This window comes from Hylobates moloch, unplaced genomic scaffold (genome assembly GCF_009828535.3).
Source record: "Hylobates moloch isolate HMO894 unplaced genomic scaffold, HMol_V3 SCAFFOLD_12, whole genome shotgun sequence".
Lineage (NCBI taxonomy): Eukaryota > Metazoa > Chordata > Mammalia > Primates > Hylobatidae > Hylobates > Hylobates moloch.
The window spans coordinates 63441037-63459515 of record NW_026652287.1 but is presented as its reverse complement, the minus strand read 5'-3'; the positions used below and the strand labels follow the sequence as shown (position 1 = coordinate 63459515).

Sequence of the window (18479 nt, the reverse complement as noted above, 5' to 3'; positions counted from 1 at the left end):
AGTGCTGTCGAGAGGAAAGCGCGTTTTATTGGAAGTCTGGGCGGCAGGGGTAGTCTGCGGGGGCAGGGCTGGGGAAGGGGCGGCGGAGGGGGCGGTGGGCGCGCAGGTGGAGCGTGGCAGACGTCAGTTGCCAGGGGAGTCCTGTGAGGGTGAAAAGGGTGAGAGGCGAGGGGGGACGTCCAGCCCCACCCCTCGCCGCCCTCCAACCCTGGCACTTGGCCCCCTCCCTCTCCCGCCTTTCCCTTCTCCCTCCTTCCCTCCCACCGCCGTGTCAGAGCTGCAGCACCTGGCCGGATTCCATCGCGCAATTTCTACCGCCTGCGGGTGGACAGACCTGGGGGGAACACGGAGATCGGGGGTCATTCAGGAGGGGCATCCCCAGCTCCTGGGCAGGTGGGGCCCGCGGCGGGGCAACTCCCCGCCCTCCGCGGGGAGGGAGATCCAGCCCCTCCCTCTACGCAGCCAGGGAGGGCCGGGAAAAGTGGTCCTTGGAACCAGCCCTCTCCCCAAAATATCCGCAGTCTCCCCAGACTTACGGCGGATGGAGCTGCGGAAAGTTCCCTCCTCTTCATCGGGTTCCCCAGTCCTGGGAAGGCAGAGGCAGAGGGATTTCGGGATGGAAAGAGGGAGAGGCTGGCCTTCTAGGAACCCCCCAGTACAAGCCTTTCCCAGATTGGTGTAACTAGGCCCAGATATGGACGAAGAGCAGGCTCGGGGTCCGCTAGAAATGAGGAGCACCCAGGAGCAGCTTAAGTGCTAGCAGGGGGCTTCTAAACTGGTTAACAGTGAGTACCTCCGCGGATTTGGGGGCAGGGATGTGAAGTTGGTAGGGGAGGGATAGTCATGGGGACTTGGCAGACTGCCATGAGATGGCCTGGGTTGGAAGCCCAGAACCCCCCATCTTCCACTTGAGTGATCTTGAACAAAGTGACTTTACCTCCCTGTGCCTCAGTTTCCTCATCTGTCAAATGGGGTTAATAACAGCACCTCCCTCCCAGAGGAAGTGAAACCGTATCTGACACGTGGTACACACCCAATAAATGCTAGCTACTACTTATGATAATATCTATAATTGTTCTAACATATCATACATTGTCCATGCTTTAACATTTTATTCGAAGAGGAATCAAAGAGCTAGGAACAGGACTCTAAGCTAAACTGGGCCGCGTGCGAGATGATCTCATTTCACCGCCGTTTCTTCTTTCCTGCACTTTGTGTTATCACGCTTTGTGATTTTTCTATCTGTGGGGCTGTTGGAACCCACGGCCACCGCCTCCACTAGGCTGGGAGCTCGGCCAGGAAGGGCGGGAGGTTTTTTCCTCGCTTGGTCCCAGGGCCAGGCTTGGGCCATGGCACGTAGTAGGTGCTTAATACATAGTCGCTGATGGGGATCGGGCTGCGGGTCAGGGGTACTCCCCGCCTCACCCGCGGCGCCCTCCAGAGCAGGAGCGGATGAAGAAGGCGGGTAGGGGTGTCTTACCTCTGCTGCTGGTTGAACTTGCACCGGCATCTTCTGCCTGTGGGCGTGGAGAAGCAGGAGAGGCTGAGGCTCCCTCCCAGCGGGCGCCAAGCGGCGCTGTAGCTCCAGCTCGCCCTCGCGAGGGGCGGGGCTTGGGGGACGAGGCGGGGCTAGAGGCCAGACCCGGGGCCCGGGAGCCAAGGCAGAGTAGGCGGGGCAAGGCCTGGGAGGGCTTGGGGCGGGGCGAGGCGGGGCCAGGGAGAGGGCGGGCCAGGGAGAAGTGGGATAGAGGGCGGGGGCTAGGTGCACTCACTTAGCACGATGAGGATGCCCAGAATGAAGAGGATCCCGGCGATGACGAGGCCTCCGATCTGCAGGGACTGGTAGTCTGTGAGCAGCAGAGCAGGGAAGGTGAGGGCAGGGAGGAGAGGAGGGAGAATAAGACAGGGGTAAATTGGGGAGGAGGGAACAGGGAGAAAGGACCAGCAGGGAGAAGGGGGAAAATAAGATAATTAGGGGGGAGCAGATATGAGAGGAGGAAAGTGGGGGACCAGGGAGAAGAGACGGGTGTATAGGAAAGAGAGGGAGGAGGCAGGGAGGAGGAGGACAGAGGGGAGAGAAGATGGGAAGAAGCAGAGGATGGGCCACGAGATGCTGAGACAGACCCAGGCAAGAGAAAGAGAACCAGAGAGGTATCACATAGACAGTGACACAGATAGACACAGACAGGGAAAGATGCAGACAGGTGGAATCAGAGAGGAAGGACAAAATAGAGGGAAGGAGAATGACAGAGATATCAATACTGGGACTCTGGGGGAGGGCGAGGGGGAATCAAAGGACCAGCAAAGCCAGGCTCTCCCCCAGGACTCTCAAAATTAGACCCCCGCTCACCATAAGTGAACGGGTCGTGTTCCTTTGGACTTTCTGGAAAGAGAGAGAAATCAGGGGTTGAATGCTTCCTGGGGTCCTGGACAGGAAGGGGCATAAGGAGACCACTGGGGGCTCTGCCTTGCTGGGCTGAGAGTCTGAGGGTATCTAGGCAGGCTGCCCACCCTCTCTGGGTCCCAGCTGCCCCCTCTGCACTGTCCCAGACGGGGCAGGCGGCACCTAACCGCCCCAGCTCCCTGACTCACGGCAGGCTGTCTGTGACCCAGTTATCCCACAGGGATTCAGCCCCATCCCACCCCATCTTTGCCTGATCTGGGGCTTCCTTTCCCCTCCCACAAATATCATCCTGTGACTGGACCCCACATGGAGACCCCCAAACTTCTTGGTACCCCAGTCGACTCAGTCTAGGTTGGGGTCTCCAACTTGGTTCTTCGGTCCCCGCCGCCACCACTGGGGCTGAGATGGTTAGCAGGCAGCCTCCCCTGCACTCACCTGCCTTGGCCATGGTGAGGAGACCCACACAGAAAACCAAGATGTGGCCAAGAGACGCCATTGTCCTGGGGGGGACACCACGGATTAGGCAGTGTGTGCCCTTGCTCTCCCACATAGGGCTTGAACCCAAGGGATTAAGTCAGAGACAGTTTGGGGACTGAATCACAGAAGTGTTCGTCCTCTAGCTTGGTGGCTCCAAGCTTAGAGAAACGGGTATCCCCAGCTTCGTGGGGACACAGTGTCACCAAAACAACCTCCACGATGGGGTCACACAACAACACAACGTAGCAGGGACAGGGGTGAGACACACAGTCCCCGGGGGCCTCCCTTGGACCTCCACCTCCCGCACCAGGCCCCCGATTCCCAGACCTACCCTGGCAGGGCAGAGGAGGCGCTGCCTCACACAAACACGGAGCAGGAGACAGCAGGGCACGCTCAAGTCCCACCTGCCTACATGCCCGGCCTCACCGTGCCCCGCGAAATCCCAGCTCCCTGCCCTCTCCGCCCGCCCGCTCCCGGTCTGACCCCGGGTATAAATATCTCCCACTTCACCCTGGAGGAATTCTGCTCTCTCAGGCCACCATGGCAACAGCCTGCCTTCCCCCACTCAGGGGGTCACGCACAGCCCTGCCGGGGTGAGGCCCAGCTGCCACATAGCCACAGGCTGCCCCTGTGGGAAAGGCCACCCCGTCTCCTCCCTGGGCAGCAACAAGAAAAGGAAAAGACAGCCCCTCTGCCCGCCTCTGGGTGACATCTTTCACAATCGGATGTCAGGCAAGTGACATGAGGCCCAGCCCAGTGGGCCTGAGAGATAGAAAACACATGCTGGGGCAGGGATACACACACACACACACACACACACACACACACACACACACACAGTGGGGCTGGAATGGACATGAACAACAACCTCTCCCCAAACTTCTGGTTGGAGCAGGACGTGGGGTGTAAACACCGTCAGGCATCCAGTACTCCTCCTCTGGGCCTCCGGTGCCCCCACGCAGTGACGCAACCAGCCCTACACACGTGTGTGTCCGAACTCCACACCCTGCCAGGGTGCACACGCACCAGCAGGGCAGGGAGGAGTCGCCCACATCCCACCCTGCAGAACCCACTGCCTCAACCACACTCCCTCCCTCTTGGGTTGGCCTGCCTGGGAAGCCTCGGGCTGGCCACTCCTGCTCCCAAAATAGGCGGCCCAGCCAGACCAGGGGTGAGGCCTGGAGGGAAGGAGTGGGAGACGCTCACCCCAATCGGGCTGTCCCCTGCTGAAAGAAGGCCCCCAAACGTCCTGCTGTGCCCCGGGGGCTGAACACTTTGGACCCCCTGGCCCAGAGCTGGACGCGCCGCCCCCAGCAGGCTCCCCTCCCAGCCCCACCCCACCCATGCCCTCCCCAACCAGCAGCTGTAACTGGAGCTGGGGCTGGAGGGGGGCCAGGGGGCGGCCCCCAGCCCAGACTGCCCTGGCCCGCTAGGTTAACTCTCTCAGTTCAGAGAGAGGAGCAGCAGGCAGCCAGCAGGCAGACTGGAGAGGCCAGGAGGATTGTGGAGGACAGGGTTGTGAACACACACGGTTGTGAACACACACACACATACACACACACACACGCACGCCTCCAAGAGCTTCTGGGCTGAGGCGGCTGCCCCCTGGGAATTGGGTCCAGCCAGGGCCTAAGATCACCCAGCCTGACTTCTCAGGAGCCCACTGAGCCCCGATCCCAGTGCTCTGTGAGGTCCTTAACATGGCTGTTTTAGAGGACGGGAGAGAGGTCTGTGTGTGTGTGTGTGTGTGTGCACGCGCGCGCACACACGTGCGTGCACTATCTGCTGCAGTGAGATCCCCAGAAATGCACCACACACACACACACACACACACAGAATCCCAAAGACCCAGATATACAGGTATAAAACCAGACAAAACCACCTATGTATGTACATCCATAGAAGCAGACACACACAGAATGACACACTCATAGAGAAACGCAAAGACTCGGACACACAACCAGCACCTCTTATGCCAGTCGCAAAATACCCAAACAAGCACGTTTATGTCTACACAGACCCACGCACGCTCATGTAGATGGATGGCCACACAGAGATACAGTCAAAGACATAGCCACACCACCATCTACACTCACAAACTGGCCACAGAAATGCATGTTTCTGTGAAGACCCACCCACAAATGGCCATACAGAAGCACACAAGTATGTGCACACCACACATAAATGCATTCAAAGATGCATGGCCAAACATGGCCAGGTACGGTGGCTCACACCTGTACTCCCAGCACTTTGGGAGGCCAAGGCGGGAGGATCACTTGAGGCCAGGAGTTCAACACCAACCTGGCCAACCTGACGAAAGCTCGTCTCTACTAAAAAATATACAAAAATTAGCTGGGTGTGGAGGCGTGCGCCTGTAATCACGGCTACTCTTGAGGCTAAGGCAGGAGAGTCACTTGAGCCCGGGAGGCAGAGGTTGCAGTGAGCTGAGATCATGCCGCTGCACTCTAGCCTGGGCAACAGAGCGAGACTGTGTCTCAAAAACAAAAACAAAACAAAAAAAACCAAAGGTACAGACATGCAGTCAGCACTCCTACACAGTCCCAAAGATAGGAAGGCCAACGAGCTTGTGTACATACAGACAGATTTCCATGGGCACAGATACACAAGCAGAAACACCATCAAGGACAACCTGCTGCTCTCACACATACCCACAAAAGCAGAAACACATACACTGGTTCAAACCCTATGCTTGGGCAAACAGGCACATGGTTGGCCATGGTGACAGACGCGGAGGCTGACACACTTGCATGTTCACACATTCCAAAACCACAGATATGTATTTAACTCCACGCTTTCCTTCCACTGAGCTCTTGTCGGGGACAACACACCTGGCGTCCCCATGGGCAGGCCAGGTTTACAGGTCCTGGTGACAGGGAAACCTGGAATCAGGCCCAGGCACTGCACTCCTGGTTGTGTAAACTTGAGCAGCTCTGTGCCTCATTTTCACATGCTCCAAAATGGAAAAATCACTAAGATCACGTGTATAATCCTGGACAGTGCTCAGAGGTCTCTGAACTTGACATTGTCTTATGATTAACTTCATTTTTTGTTTGTTTGTTTGAGACCGGGTCTTGCTCTGTCACCCAGGCTGAAGTGCAATGGCACAATCATAGCTCACTGTAGCCTCCACCTCATGGGCTCAAGTGATTCTCCCACCTCAGCTTCCTGAGTAGCTGGGACTATGGGCGTGTGACACCACGCCTGGCTAATTTTTTAATTTTTTGTACAGTCTCGGTTTCACTATGTTGCCCAGGCTGGTCTTGAACTCCTGGCCTCAAGCAATCTTCCCATTTCAGCCTGCCAAAGTGTGGGATTACAGACATGAGCCACCATGCCTTGCCCATTATTATTGTCCTTGTCATCCTTCTCCTTGTGAACTGGACTGCTGGGCTGGGCACCCTTTGAGAGTGGGTTCAGATCCCTCTGTGTCCCTGGCACTCAGCTCTCCAACTTCACTTTCAGGGACCCTGTTTATCATACCCAATAGTCAGCAGAGGAAACTGAGAGCTGAAGGGCATGGCTCAAACCACAAGCTGCTGGGGTCTGCTCTTCTAGGACCTGGATCCGGAGCCCATCCCCAAGCCTGCCGACCACTGTGGGATGGCCACCTTGTGCTGAACCCCAAAAGGATGAGTTGCCTCCATCACCTGAGTTCTCTCCACAACTGGGAAGTGGGTGCCACGATTGTCCCCATTTGACAGATGGGAAAACTGAGGCCACACAGGACTGGGCCTGGAACCCAGATCTGCCTGACCTCCAAGCTGTTAAGCCCCCTTATCCTACAAGGAGGCTTCTGGGCGTGGGCGTCAGTGTCGAGAGAAACTGCATGCATTCCTCAATCACAGGGCGAGTCTCGTCCTCAGGCGATGAGGTGGTACAGCCTAGGAGTTAGGTTTAGAGCTGACTAGAGCCAGGAAACTAATCACATAACTTCCCTGTGCCTCAGTTTCCCCATCTGTAAAGCAGGGATAGCAGTACTGCCCATCTCACAGGGTGGCTATGAAGGCTGAGTGAGTATAAACATTACTACTATTTCATGTTAGCTAACAAGTGTCATTTACTTATGTTTCTTATTTAGTGGACAGAATCTATCCAAATGACTAAAATTTAGTCCAGATTAAAACAACCAATTATCCATCTGTCCATGAACTCTGATCTCCAAAGAAAGAATGCAAAGTAACCTGGAGCAGCCCTGGAGCCGGATGCCTGAGTTTGAATCCTGGCTGTGCCCTCAGCTGGGCAACCTAGAGTTCAGGTTCCCTGACCTCTGTCTCCACTTCCTTCAGCTGTAAAGTGGTGATGATGACAGCACCAACTTCAGAGGGCTTTGGCAAGATCAGAATGAGTTAATAGATGAGCTTTTAGGACAAGGCCAGGCTCAGAGTAGACGCTGAAGAAGGGGTGGCATCATTATCATCATCTTCTTCACCATCATCATCGTCATCATCATCATGTCCTCGGGTTGGTGCTGCCCCCCAGTGGGTGTTGGGCACTCGAGGGTTAATTTCAGGGTAGGGGAGGGAGGCTAAGGGCTTGAGGCCAGGCAGAGGTCCTGCCGAGCATGACCACCAGAGGGAGCAGCTGGACCTGATCTGACCCTACTGACAGCGCCCAACACACCCTCCTGGAGCCAGGGGAGGGGGCTGGCAGAGAGTGGCCAGGACGGGATGTCCCCAGCCCCCAGGGGCCTCTCCTCCCACCCTGCTCCAGTCTGCAGAGCCATCCGGTCCCCACCCTGGTGACATCGTCCTCCTGCTCCCTCAATAGGGTTGAGTGGGGAATCTGGGGAGGGGGCTGGCGGGAGTGGTGGGGCGGCTCCAGCCCTTAGTGGCCCCTCCCCCTCCCGTGGGGCTGTCCAGTCCCTTCCCCCAAGGCCGACCTTCTCATGGCCTCTGACCCCCTCCTCCTTCCCATCCTACTTTGCCGGGTGCACTGGGTGTCCAGCGAACCCCTTTCCCAAACCTTCAGGGAGAAGGGAGGTGGGAGGAGGCAAAGAAACTACAGGCAGGGAGCTGGAAGGGGGGGTGGGGGGGCAGGAGACAAGAAATCAAGACACCAGGCAGCGGGACACACACACACTCACATACAGTCACACACATAGAGGCCAACAGAGAGACAGCTACCTAAAGCCTGAAAGACTGACAGCAACACAGAAAAAGAAACAGACAGAAAGAGAGACAAAGACAGAAATAGAAACAGACTAACACGCAGAGTCAGAAATACAGACAGAAAGACAGGGAGAAAGAGAAACAGAAAATTAGACACCAAAGGCATACGAACAGGGAGGAAGGCCGACTCAAAGAAAGACGGAGAAGAGGAGAGAGAAGCCAGGGCCGAGCGTGCCAGCAGGCGGATGGAGGGCGGCCTGGTGGAGGAGGAGACGTAGTGGCCTGGGCTGAGCTGGGTGGGCCGGGAGAAGCGGGTGCCTCAGCGCGGGGGTGGGGGCATGGCAGGGGCAGGCATTCTGCTGCTGCTGCTGGCTGGGGCGGGGGTGATGGTGGCCTGGAGACCCCCAAAGGGAAAGTGTCCCCTGCGCTGCTCCTGCTCCAAAGACAGCGCCCTGTGTGAGGGCTCCCCGGACCTGCCCGTCAGCTTCTCTCCAACCCTGCTGTCACTGTGAGTGTCCAGCCTTCTGCATGCCCGAAGGTGGGGACGGAAGTCCTGGGACCCCAGAGGTTGGGATGTGGTGCCAAGTCTCCAGAGAAACAGGGGCCCATCAGGATCTCAGGAGATGGACAGCAAAGGCTGTCGGGATGCCTTGAAGAGGGGTGCTGGCATCTGGGAAGGAGCAGAGGGAAACCCCAGAAGGAAAGGACAGCATTTGGGGCCCAGGAGGAGGGTTGAGTGCTGTCAGGGTCCTTGTCAAGCCAGGAGGGCAAATGCCTGCCTCCTCTGGCATGCAGGAGAGACACATCCAGGGTCAGGGTGGCACGCTGGGGTCTCCCGGATGGCAGAAGGCTCTGGTTTGCAACTGGAGCATTGCTGTGGTGTCCCTCTCACCTACCACTGCCCACATCCCCAGCTCACTCGTCAGGACTGGAGTCACCCAGCTGAAGGCTGGCAGCTTCCTGAGAATTCCGTCTCTGCACCTGCTGTGAGTGGGGCCTGGCTGGGCCGACAACCAGCTCAAGGGAGTGGGCGTTTATGCACATGTGTGGGAGTGTATGCTCACACAGATGTCAGGTGGGCGTTCATGCATGTGTGTGGGGGTGTGTGCACGCGTGTGTGCAAAAGGATTTGTGTCCATGCACATACTCACACCTGCGTGCCCATGCCTGTGTAGGCTGAGGGTGGAAGCCAGGGTTAAAATGTCAGATGGGGGCTGCAATTCTGGAAAAATTTCTTTCTTGCCCCCTTGCCAGCCTCTTCACCTCCAACTCCTTCTCCGTGATTGAGGACGATGCATTTGCGGGCCTGTCCCACCTGCAGTACCTGTGAGTGAGGCCAGGGGATGGAGGCAGGTGGGCCTGGGAGAAGGAGGGACCCTTCTGTGGCTCCCAGAGTAGGGGGCCCTGAGGAGCAGGTGTTTGGATATCATGGTGGGATGATGTTGATAAAAATGGTGAACCCAATGGTGATGATGCTTTGGGTGATATTGACAAAGTTCTCCGGGCTGGTGTCAATGATGCTTATCAGTGTTGATTATCACCTCACTTCTCTGCTTCAAGATCTACAAAGGGCCCAGATAATCAGAGCCTGATTCTGGCTCTACCTGACTCATGGAAACCCAGGAAGGGTGTAAAGAAGTCAGAGACAAGAAACGTTCCAAATGACCAGGAAACAACTCTGAATTAGGTAGTGGTGGTGATGGTGGGGGCAGTGGCAGTCACAGCATGACAATGCTGGCATTGGTGTTGGTCATGGCGTTGATGATAATGGCAGTGGTGATTACCCTGCTGCTGCTGCTGACATGGGGTTTGTGGCATTATTGATGATGATGGAGTGGGGATGATGTTGGTAAAAATGGTAGCTCCAGTGGTGATGATGCTATGGATGAAGTCAATGATGAAGTTCTTGGGGCTTGTGTCTGTGATAATTATCAATGTTGTGGGGATGGGTCATTACAGTATTGGTGTTGATGTTGGTGATGGCTGTGGGTAGGATGTTGGGGTTGGTATGAATGGCAATGTTGTTGGTACTGGGTTGGTGATGATGGTGAAGGTGTTGGTATTTATGGAAACTCTGGCAGTGGTAGTACTGGCGGTGGGCGAATATGTGCATTTTGGGCATAATGGAGATGTTGTTGGTGTTGGCAGTGTTGGTGGCGCTCATGCTGATGTGTGTGATAGTGCAGCATTGGAGATGAGGGTGACAATCTTTTTGGTATTGATCATGAAGGTTGTGTCGTTGGTGATGATTATCAGTGTTGTTGGTGTGGAGTTTGGTAATGATATTGGTGTTGGTGTTGATGGGTGTGGGTGGTGATGTTATTGGTGACAATGATGCTAGTGTTGGTGATGATAGGGGCAAGGTATAATGTTGGGGATAACAGCAGTTATTGGTCCTGGGGTTGATGATGGTAACACAGACATGGGTGTTGGGGATGCTGGCATTGGGTTGGTCATTACAGATGATGCTGGAGGTAATGTGGTGGTGTGGGTGCTAGCACTGGTGGTGGTGATGGTGGTAGCAGGGTATGGTGTTGGGGATAATGGCAGTTATTGGTCCTGGGGTTGATGACGGTGATAAAGACATGGGTGTTGAGGGTGCTGGCATTGGTGTTGGTCATTACTAATGATGCTGGAGGCATTGGTGGTGATTTGGGTGTTAGCACTTGTGATGGTGATTGTGGTAGTGGCAGCAGGGCAATGTTCACAGTGAAACTGGCAATGACTATGGGGCCAGTTTCATGGCTCCTAGAATTGATGGCTGGGACTTTGGTGAGGGGAGGTTTTTGAGAGGCTTTTCCTGGGATCGTCCATGGTATTGGAAGAGAATTCGGCACCTTCCAGTGGGCCTCCCCCTGACCCCAGCTTCCCTCCACAGCTTCATCGAGGACAATGAGATTGGCTCCATCTCTAAGAATGCCCTCAGAGGACTCCGCTCCCTTACACACCTGTGCGTGCCTCCACCGCCCCAGCCCTCCATGAGAGGCACCCACGCTCCACCCCCCGGGGAACACAGGGCATCCTCGTGGCTGCTGACAGTGCTTTCTCTTCTTCCACCAGAAGCCTGGCCAATAACCATCTGGAGGCCCTCCCCAGATTCCTGTTCCGAGGCCTGGACACCCTTACTCATGTGTGAGGCTCATGGGGGCTGGGAATGTGGGGGGTTGGGGAATGTTTGTGTCGGGGGGGCATCCGTGCCCACTTCTGGTTGGCGTGCGTGCATTTGGCTGCAGTGGTTCTTACGTATTTTTCTTACCACTATGGGGCCTCATCTCTGGGGACACTTGCCTGAGGTGGGGGCAGGAGCATGGCCCCCAGGGCGTGGAAGCCGGGTCGCAGCCCCTCCCCGGCCTCTTGCCCCAGGGACCTCCGCGGGAACCCATTCCAGTGTGACTGCCGCGTCCTCTGGCTCCTGCAGTGGATGCCCACCGTGAATGCCAGCGTGGGGACCGGCGCCTGTACGGGCCCCGCTGCCCTGAGCCACATGCAGCTCCGCCACCTCGACCCCAAGACCTTCAAGTGCAGAGCCATAGGTGGGGGGCTTTCCCGATGGGGTGGGAGGCGGGAGATCCCGGGGAATAGCTGCCAGGGCCAAGGGGCTCGCCTCACTCCCTGCCCTGCCATTTCCCGGAGTGGGAAGACCCTGAGCAAGCAGCATTGCCTTCCTGAGCCCCAGTTTTCTCATCTGTAAAGTGGGGGTAATAAACAGTGATATAGGAGTGCCGTGGGAATTCAATGATACATCTTCACGTGTTCGGCATTTGGCGCCGGGCCTGGGACAGGAGGTCCTTATAAACGTTCACCCTTGTTAACATAAAAGCAACCACTTTAAAAATTCTTCGTTAAGTGCCAAGTATTGTGCTAAGAACTGCAGGTGCACTGTCACCTCGTTTACATTGACTTGCCTTTTCTATAAATAGATTTTGTTGCCTTTTAGGATACTGGGCAGTGCAGAGAGCACAGAATGATGAGGCCAGCCCTGGGTCTCGCCCTCAAAGAGTTCAACGTCCAGAGGAATGGAGGCCCAGACAGGACAGCCCAGGACGATCTGGGCAGGATGGGGAGGCCCAGCCAGAGGGGTCAGGGCAGGGATGGGGGAAGCCGTGGGAGCTGAGGGAGCCCAGAGTCAGGGCCAGGGCCACACAGAGCTGGGGGGACAGGAAGGGCTTCCTGAAGGAGTTTAAGCCTGAAGGGTCTTTACACAGATGCTTTTCTTTTCTAAGAGTTGGGGTCTCATTCTCTCGCCCAGGCTGGAGTGCAATGGCGCCATCATAGCTCACTGTAGCCTCAAACTCCTGTGCTCAAGAGACCCTCCTGCCTCAGCCTGACAAATAGCTGGGACCACAGGCATATGCTACTGTGCCTGGCTAATTTTGTTTAAACTTTTTTTGTAGAGATAGGGTCGTGCTACGTTGCCTAGGCTGGTCTTGAACTTCTGGCTTCAATTGATCTTCCTACATCAGCCTCCCAAAGTGCTGGGATTACAAGCATGTGCCAACGCACCCGGCCACAGATGCTATGAATGCAATAACAACAGCAATAATTATTATTATCTATAACAATATGAAGGGGGCCTGCCCCTCCACACCCATGGGTATTTCTCGCAAGGTGGAGACGAGAGACTGAGAAAAGAAATAAGACATAGGGACAAAGTATAGAGGAAGAAAAGTGGGCCCAGGGGACTGGCACTCAGCAAGTGAGGACCCGCGCCGGCACTGGTCCCTGAGTTCTCTCAGTATTTATTGATCACTATCTGTACTATCTCAGCGAGGGGGATGTGGCAGGACTATAGGGTAATGGTGGGGAGAGGGTCAGCAGGAAAACATGTGAACAAAGGACTCTGTGTCATAAATAAGTTTAAGGAAAGGTGCTGTGCTTGCATGTGCACGTAGGCCAGATTTATGTTTAACTTTGCACAAACATCTCAGTGCAGTAAAGAGTAGCTGAGCAGTATTGCCGCCAGCATGTCTCACCTCCAGCCATAAGGCGGTTTTCTCCTATCTCAGTAAACGGAATGTACGATTGGGTTTTACACCGAGACATTCCATTCCCAGGGACGAGCAGGAGACAGATGCCTTCCTCTTATCTCAACTGCAAAGAGGCCTTCCTCTTTCACCAATCCTCCTCAGCACAGACCCTTTACAGGTGTCGGGCTAGGGGGCGGTAAGGTCTTTCCCTTCCCACGAGGCCACATCTTAGGCTGTCTCAGTGCAGGGAAACCTTGGACAATATCCAAGCTTTCTTGGACAGAGGTCCCTGCGGCCTTCCACAGTGCATTTTGTCCCTGGGTAATCGAGAATGGAGAATGGCGATGACTTTTACCAAGCATCCTGCCTACAAACACGTTTTTAACAAAGCCCTAAATTCATCAAACCTTGAGTCAATACAGCACATGTTTCTGTGAGCACAGGGTTGGGGCTAAGTTTATAAATTAACAGCATCTCAAAGCAGAACAATTTTTCTTAGTACAAATCAAAATGGAGTTTCTTATGTCTTCCTTTTTCTGCATAGACACAGTAACAGTCTGATCTCTCTTCCTTTCCCCCACAACATGTATATATAATATATATATAATTATATATACATACATAATTATTATCAATGTATAATTATTATTATTCTAAGTGTAAGAAAGACATATTTTTGGTCTGTGGGACACATAGAAGAAGGGATTTAACTTAGGGAGTCCCTCTTCATTCAAGTTATCCAACAAATGTTCACTGAAGTCCACTCAGTGCCCAGCCCTGTGAGAGGTGATGGTCACTGTGGTTGGGGCCTGAGCCCTGGCCTTACAGGACTTACAGTCCTGGGAATTTGGGGGAGATGGACATTTAACAAACACTGCACAGATCAATGTGTGCTATACATTGTGATAACTACAAGGAGTGATGAGAGACTGAGGGTTCCTATGGGAGCCAGAGAAGGCTTCTCTCAAGTGGGGATGTTAGGTCTGGATGTGGCTAAGTGAGGAACAGAGGGAAGGGCTCTTCAGAGACAGGGAACAGCTTGGCTGGTGGCCCTGAGGCAGCATAGAGTGTGCCCTGTTTGAAGATCAAAAGAAGGCAGGTGTGGCTCAGGGGTAGTGAGTGGAGGGACAGGTATGGATTTTGGAAGCCACAGAGAGGACAGGAGACTTTATTCTGGGCCATGGCAAGAATGGAAAGTTTTTTTGTGTGTTTGTTTATTTGAAACAAGGTCTCACTCTGTTGCCCAGCTGGAGTGCAGTCGTACAATCACAGCTCACTGAAGCCTTGACCTCCCCAGGCTCAGGCGATCCTCTCGCCCCAGCCTCCCTGGCAGCTGGGGCTACAGGTGCACCACCACCATGCCCTGCTGATTTTTTGTACTTTTTGTAGAGATGGGGTTTTCACCATGTTGTCCAGGCTGCTGTCGAACTTTTGGGCTCTACTGATCCATCCGCCTTGGCTTCCCAAAGTGTGGGGATTACAGGTGTGAGCCACCACTCTCCGCTGAGAGTTTTGAGCAAGAGGGGATTTGATAGCCATTTTAAAAAGATTCGCCCTTTAGGTGGGCATTATATGTAGTTTGGCTCATTGCTTCAACACTGGGACCTGGAAACAGGGCCTGGCACGCAGAGTGAAATATTACAGCCTGGAGTCAACCGCCCAGCTCCCCCACTAACAAGCGGAGGAGCCTTGGTGCCCCAGTGACCATGAAAGCCAACCCGCTGTCACAAACTCTCAAAATACCATGAATTAAGGACAGAGGGATCTGGAGTGAGCTGTCCAGGTGCGTGGGGCAATCCCTGGCCATCATCCTTGCTTTCATGCTTGAAACCAGGTTGTGGCACACCCACATGGTGGGAAAGGAGACCAAGTTGGGACAAGCTGTTTCCAGGTGTGGTGGCTCATTACACTCATCACATCTGCCTTTGTTCCATTGGTCACTCAGTCTCAAAACAGCCACATCTAACTTTCAGGGAGGGCAGTGAATGGGGGCCTCGGGATAATGCAGCCTCTAGCTGGGTGGCCTGGTGACCAGCTCCAGTCCTCTCTCCTGGAAGGTAGGAAGGATGGATTTTGTTGGATAACAGGCTGCCTGTGCCATTTAGCCTTTGTTTTCTCATCTGCGAAGGGGAAATCATAACAGAATGTACCTCATAGGGATGTTGTGAAGTTAAATGAATTAATCCAGATGCTGTTTCTAAGGGATTATTTGGTGATGCCACACAGCTTAGAAAATAAGGTTTATGGGCCGGGCACGGTGGCTCACGCCTGTAATCCCAGCACTTTGGGAGGCCAAGGTGGGCAGATCATGAGGTCAGGAGTTCGAGACAAGCCTGGCCAACATGGTGAAACCTCATCTCTACTAAAAATACAAAAATTAGCTGGGCATGGTGGCAGGCATCTGTAATTCCAGCTACTCGGGAGGCTGAGGAAGTAGAATCATTTGAACCCAGGAGGTGGAGGTGGCTCATGCCTGTAAACCCAGCACTTTGGGAGGTCAAGGCAGGAGGATCTCTTGAGCCTAGGAATTCCAGACCAACCTGGGCAACATAGCAAGACTCCATCTCTGCAAAAAATAAAAAATTAGCCAGGCATGGTAGCACACACCTGTAGTCTCAGCAGCTCAAGAGGCTGAGGCAGGAGGATTGCTTGAGCCTAGAAGGTGGAGGCTGCATTGAGCTATGATTGTGCCACTGCACTTCAGCCTGGGAGACACAGTGGGACACTGTCTCAAAACAAAACAAAATACCCCTCAACCCAAACCAAACAAACATCTACAGATCAAGATTCCCGTTATATGTCCCTATGAGGGGAGTACCATGAATGGCCCCCATTTCAGAGATGTAGGCAAACTGAGGCTCTGCAATGAGGACCTGGGGGTCCTGGGGCCTGCCTGACTCTCTTCTCTACCCGCAGAGCTGTCCTGGTTCCAGACGGTGGGGGAGTCGGCACTGAGCGTAGAGCCCTTCTCCTACCAAGGGGAGCCTCACATTGTGCTGGCACAGCCCTTCGCCGGCCGCTGCCTGATTCTCTCCTGGGACTACAGCCTGCAGCGCTTCCGGCCCGAGGAAGAGCTGCCCGGTGAGCCCCCTCCCCGTCCTTCTGCCTGTCCAGCAGCCTGCCTGGCCGGCCTGACCTGCCTCCCCACCTCCCCACAGCGGCCTCCGTAGTGTCCTGCAAGCCACTGGTGCTGGGCCCGAGCCTCTTCGTGCTGGCTGCCCGCCTGTGGGGGGGCTCACAGCTGTGGGCCCGGCCCAGTCCCGGCCTGCGCCTGGCCCCAACGCAGACCCTGGCCCCGCGGCGGCTGCTGCGGCCTAATGACGCCGAGCTCCTGTGGCTGGAAGGGCAGCCCTGCTTCGTGGTGGCCGATGCCTCCAAGGCTGGCAGCACCACGCTGCTGTGCCGCGACGGGCCCGGCTTTTACCCGCACCAGAGCCTGCACGCCTGGCACCGGGACACGGACGCTGAGGCCCTGGAGCTGGACGGCCGGCCCCATCTGCTGCTGGCCTCGGCTTCCCAGCGGCCAGTGCTCTTCCACTGGACTGGTGGCCGCTTCGAGAGACGCACAGACATCCCTGAGGCCGAGGATGTCTATGCCACACGCCACTTCCAGGCTGGTGGGGACGTGTTCCTGTGCCTCACACGCTACATTGGGGACTCCATGGTGAGGCTGGGCCTGGGGGCGGGGGGCTGGCTTTTCAGCACCGACCCAATCTTGCACACTAAGCCTCTAAACTCTGACCTAGCCTCACATGCCGACCTTTGAACCAGGACCCCACCCCACACTGATGCCAAGACTCTGACCCCCTCAAGGCTGGCTGACTCTGAACCACTCCCCAGTCCCCGACACTGACGCTGGCCCCAACATCCTGATTCTACCCCCAGATGCTGGCTCTGTGACTCGGATGCATTCCAGACTTCACCACAGCCACACCTGTCCCCACCCTGACACTGAGCCCCCAAGGCTGACGCTGGGGTTAAGCCCTGCCCACTCTCTTTCTGGAGTGAGGTGCAGGCAGGGGAGGGTTCTGAGTCTGGAAGGGCCCTGATCTGACTCAGGTGTTCACAAGGTCTCTGGGTGGGGAACAGACTGGGGGAGCAGGGAGAGGAGCCTAGAGACCAGGGAAGAGGCTGCCAGGATGGTCCAGTCGGGAGGGGATGGAGTTCAGCCAGAGGTGGTGGGAGAAATGTACAACTATAGAAGGTGAAACTGACAGAGTCCATGGCTGAGTGCTTCTGTGTGGGGCGTGAGGGCAAGGGAAGGGCTCAGAACTGCTTGTGTGTGGACGAACAGGTGGGTGGTGACCTTTATGAGGATAAGAAAGCTATGGGAGTTTGGGGACCGACAGGCTTCTGCTTCCAAGCTGTTCCAGGGCCCCCAGAGACTCCCGGGACCCCAGGCCCTCACTGGCCACACCTCCACAGGTCATGCGCTGGGACGGCTCCATGTTTCGTCTGCTGCAGCAACTTCCCTCGCGCGGTGCCCACGTCTTCCAGCCACTGCTCATCGCCAGGGACCAGCTGGCCATCCTAGGCAGCGACTTCGCCTTCAGCCAGGTCCTCCGCCTTGAGCCTGACAAGGGGCTCCTGGAGCCACTGCAGGAGCTGGGGCCCCCGGCCCTGGTGGCCCCGCGTGCCTTCGCCCACATCACTATGGCCGGCAGACGCTTCCTCTTTGCTGCTTGCTTTAAGGGCCCCACACAGATCTACCAGCATCACGAGATCGACCTCAGTGCCTGAGACCACCAACGGGACTCTGGCTGGGCATGGCTGGGGCCCCTGGACGGCCCCTTGGCTAGCCCCCGGCCCCACTTGGGGTGATGGCCCGCTTGTGAGCTGCTGACCATGGGCCACGTTCATCAGCCGCACGTCTAGGCCTTAAGCTCACTTCTTAAAGGATCTGCACCCGCGGGGGGACACAGAGGGTCCCAGCCTACTGGATCTCCCGAGCTGCCCTTCAGGTCTAAAGCAACATCTGGACATCTCGGCTGGGGCAGATTCCCCATCAAAAACAACCTGGGGGGTGCAGGCTGGTGCACTGCATGGAGTCGAGGTGGAGGTCACGTGCAGAGCTCCATGAGGTCCGGAAGCCCCCCTCTCAACCCGCTCCCACCCCCGCTGGTCCCTCTGAAAGCACTGAGGGGTTGATGGCATTCCTTTCCCATTCTAAACTCCACGCAGCCAGTCGCTTTCCTAGAGAAGCGCCAACCTCGAAGACAACTCAGCGCTGGGCGGGGTCCCCTCTGCTGCTTGTGCGCATGCGTGCGGCCGCCCAGCAAGCTGTGCCTCTTGCGCCTCTTGCGCGTGCGCCGGGGCACAGGGAGGAACAGCGGGAGGTGTCGCGGGGAGCCCGGTGCCCTCCTGGATGGGCGACGGAGGCAAGGACAAGAAGAGTCCGAGCTCAATAAATGCGCTGTGCACCCTCCCCGCCCAGTGTTGTGGATCCTTGGGAGAGGATGTCCTGTGAACGGCACAGGGCGGGGATGGTGTCCCTGGAGCAGT

The 18479-nt window shown here is 55.8% G+C and overlaps 2 protein-coding genes across 5 annotated transcripts; one reads left to right on the top strand and one right to left on the bottom strand.

Moving 5' to 3' along the window:
• Nucleotides 1–7: 7 nt before the first annotated feature.
• FXYD1 (FXYD domain containing ion transport regulator 1) lies at nt 8–4197 on the bottom strand. 3 transcript variants are annotated; one of them, XM_032170474.2, is made up of 8 exons: nt 4088–4197; nt 2840–2904; nt 2351–2383; nt 1773–1847; nt 1481–1517; nt 537–586; nt 287–334; nt 8–141 (listed from the first exon to the last, which is right to left on the bottom strand). In XM_032170474.2, the coding sequence occupies exons 2-7, from the start codon at nt 2898–2900 to the stop codon at nt 312–314; spliced, it is 279 nt and encodes a 92-aa protein (XP_032026365.1). In that variant the 5' UTR covers nt 2901–2904; nt 4088–4197; the 3' UTR covers nt 8–141; nt 287–311. The 3 variants fall into 3 exon arrangements, with proteins under 3 accessions (XP_032026365.1, XP_032026366.1, XP_032026364.1); XM_032170475.2 differs by lacking the exon at nt 4088–4197 and adding an exon at nt 3750–3848; XM_032170473.2 differs by lacking the exon at nt 4088–4197 and adding an exon at nt 3213–3377.
• A 3439-nt stretch (nt 4198–7636) lies between these two features.
• On the top strand, nt 7637–18402 carry LGI4 (leucine rich repeat LGI family member 4). 2 transcript variants are annotated; one of them, XM_058425713.1, is made up of 9 exons: nt 7637–8518; nt 8925–8996; nt 9265–9336; nt 10889–10960; nt 11071–11142; nt 11374–11543; nt 15894–16058; nt 16136–16641; nt 16724–17489. In XM_058425713.1, exons 1-9 carry the CDS (start codon nt 8349–8351, stop codon nt 16778–16780), a joined length of 1356 nt encoding a protein of 451 aa, XP_058281696.1. In that variant the 5' UTR covers nt 7637–8348; the 3' UTR covers nt 16781–17489. The 2 variants fall into 2 exon arrangements, with proteins under 2 accessions (XP_058281696.1, XP_032026351.1); XM_032170460.2 differs by having other exon boundaries at nt 7643–8518; nt 17403–18402.
• Nucleotides 18403–18479: the final 77 nt, after the last annotated feature.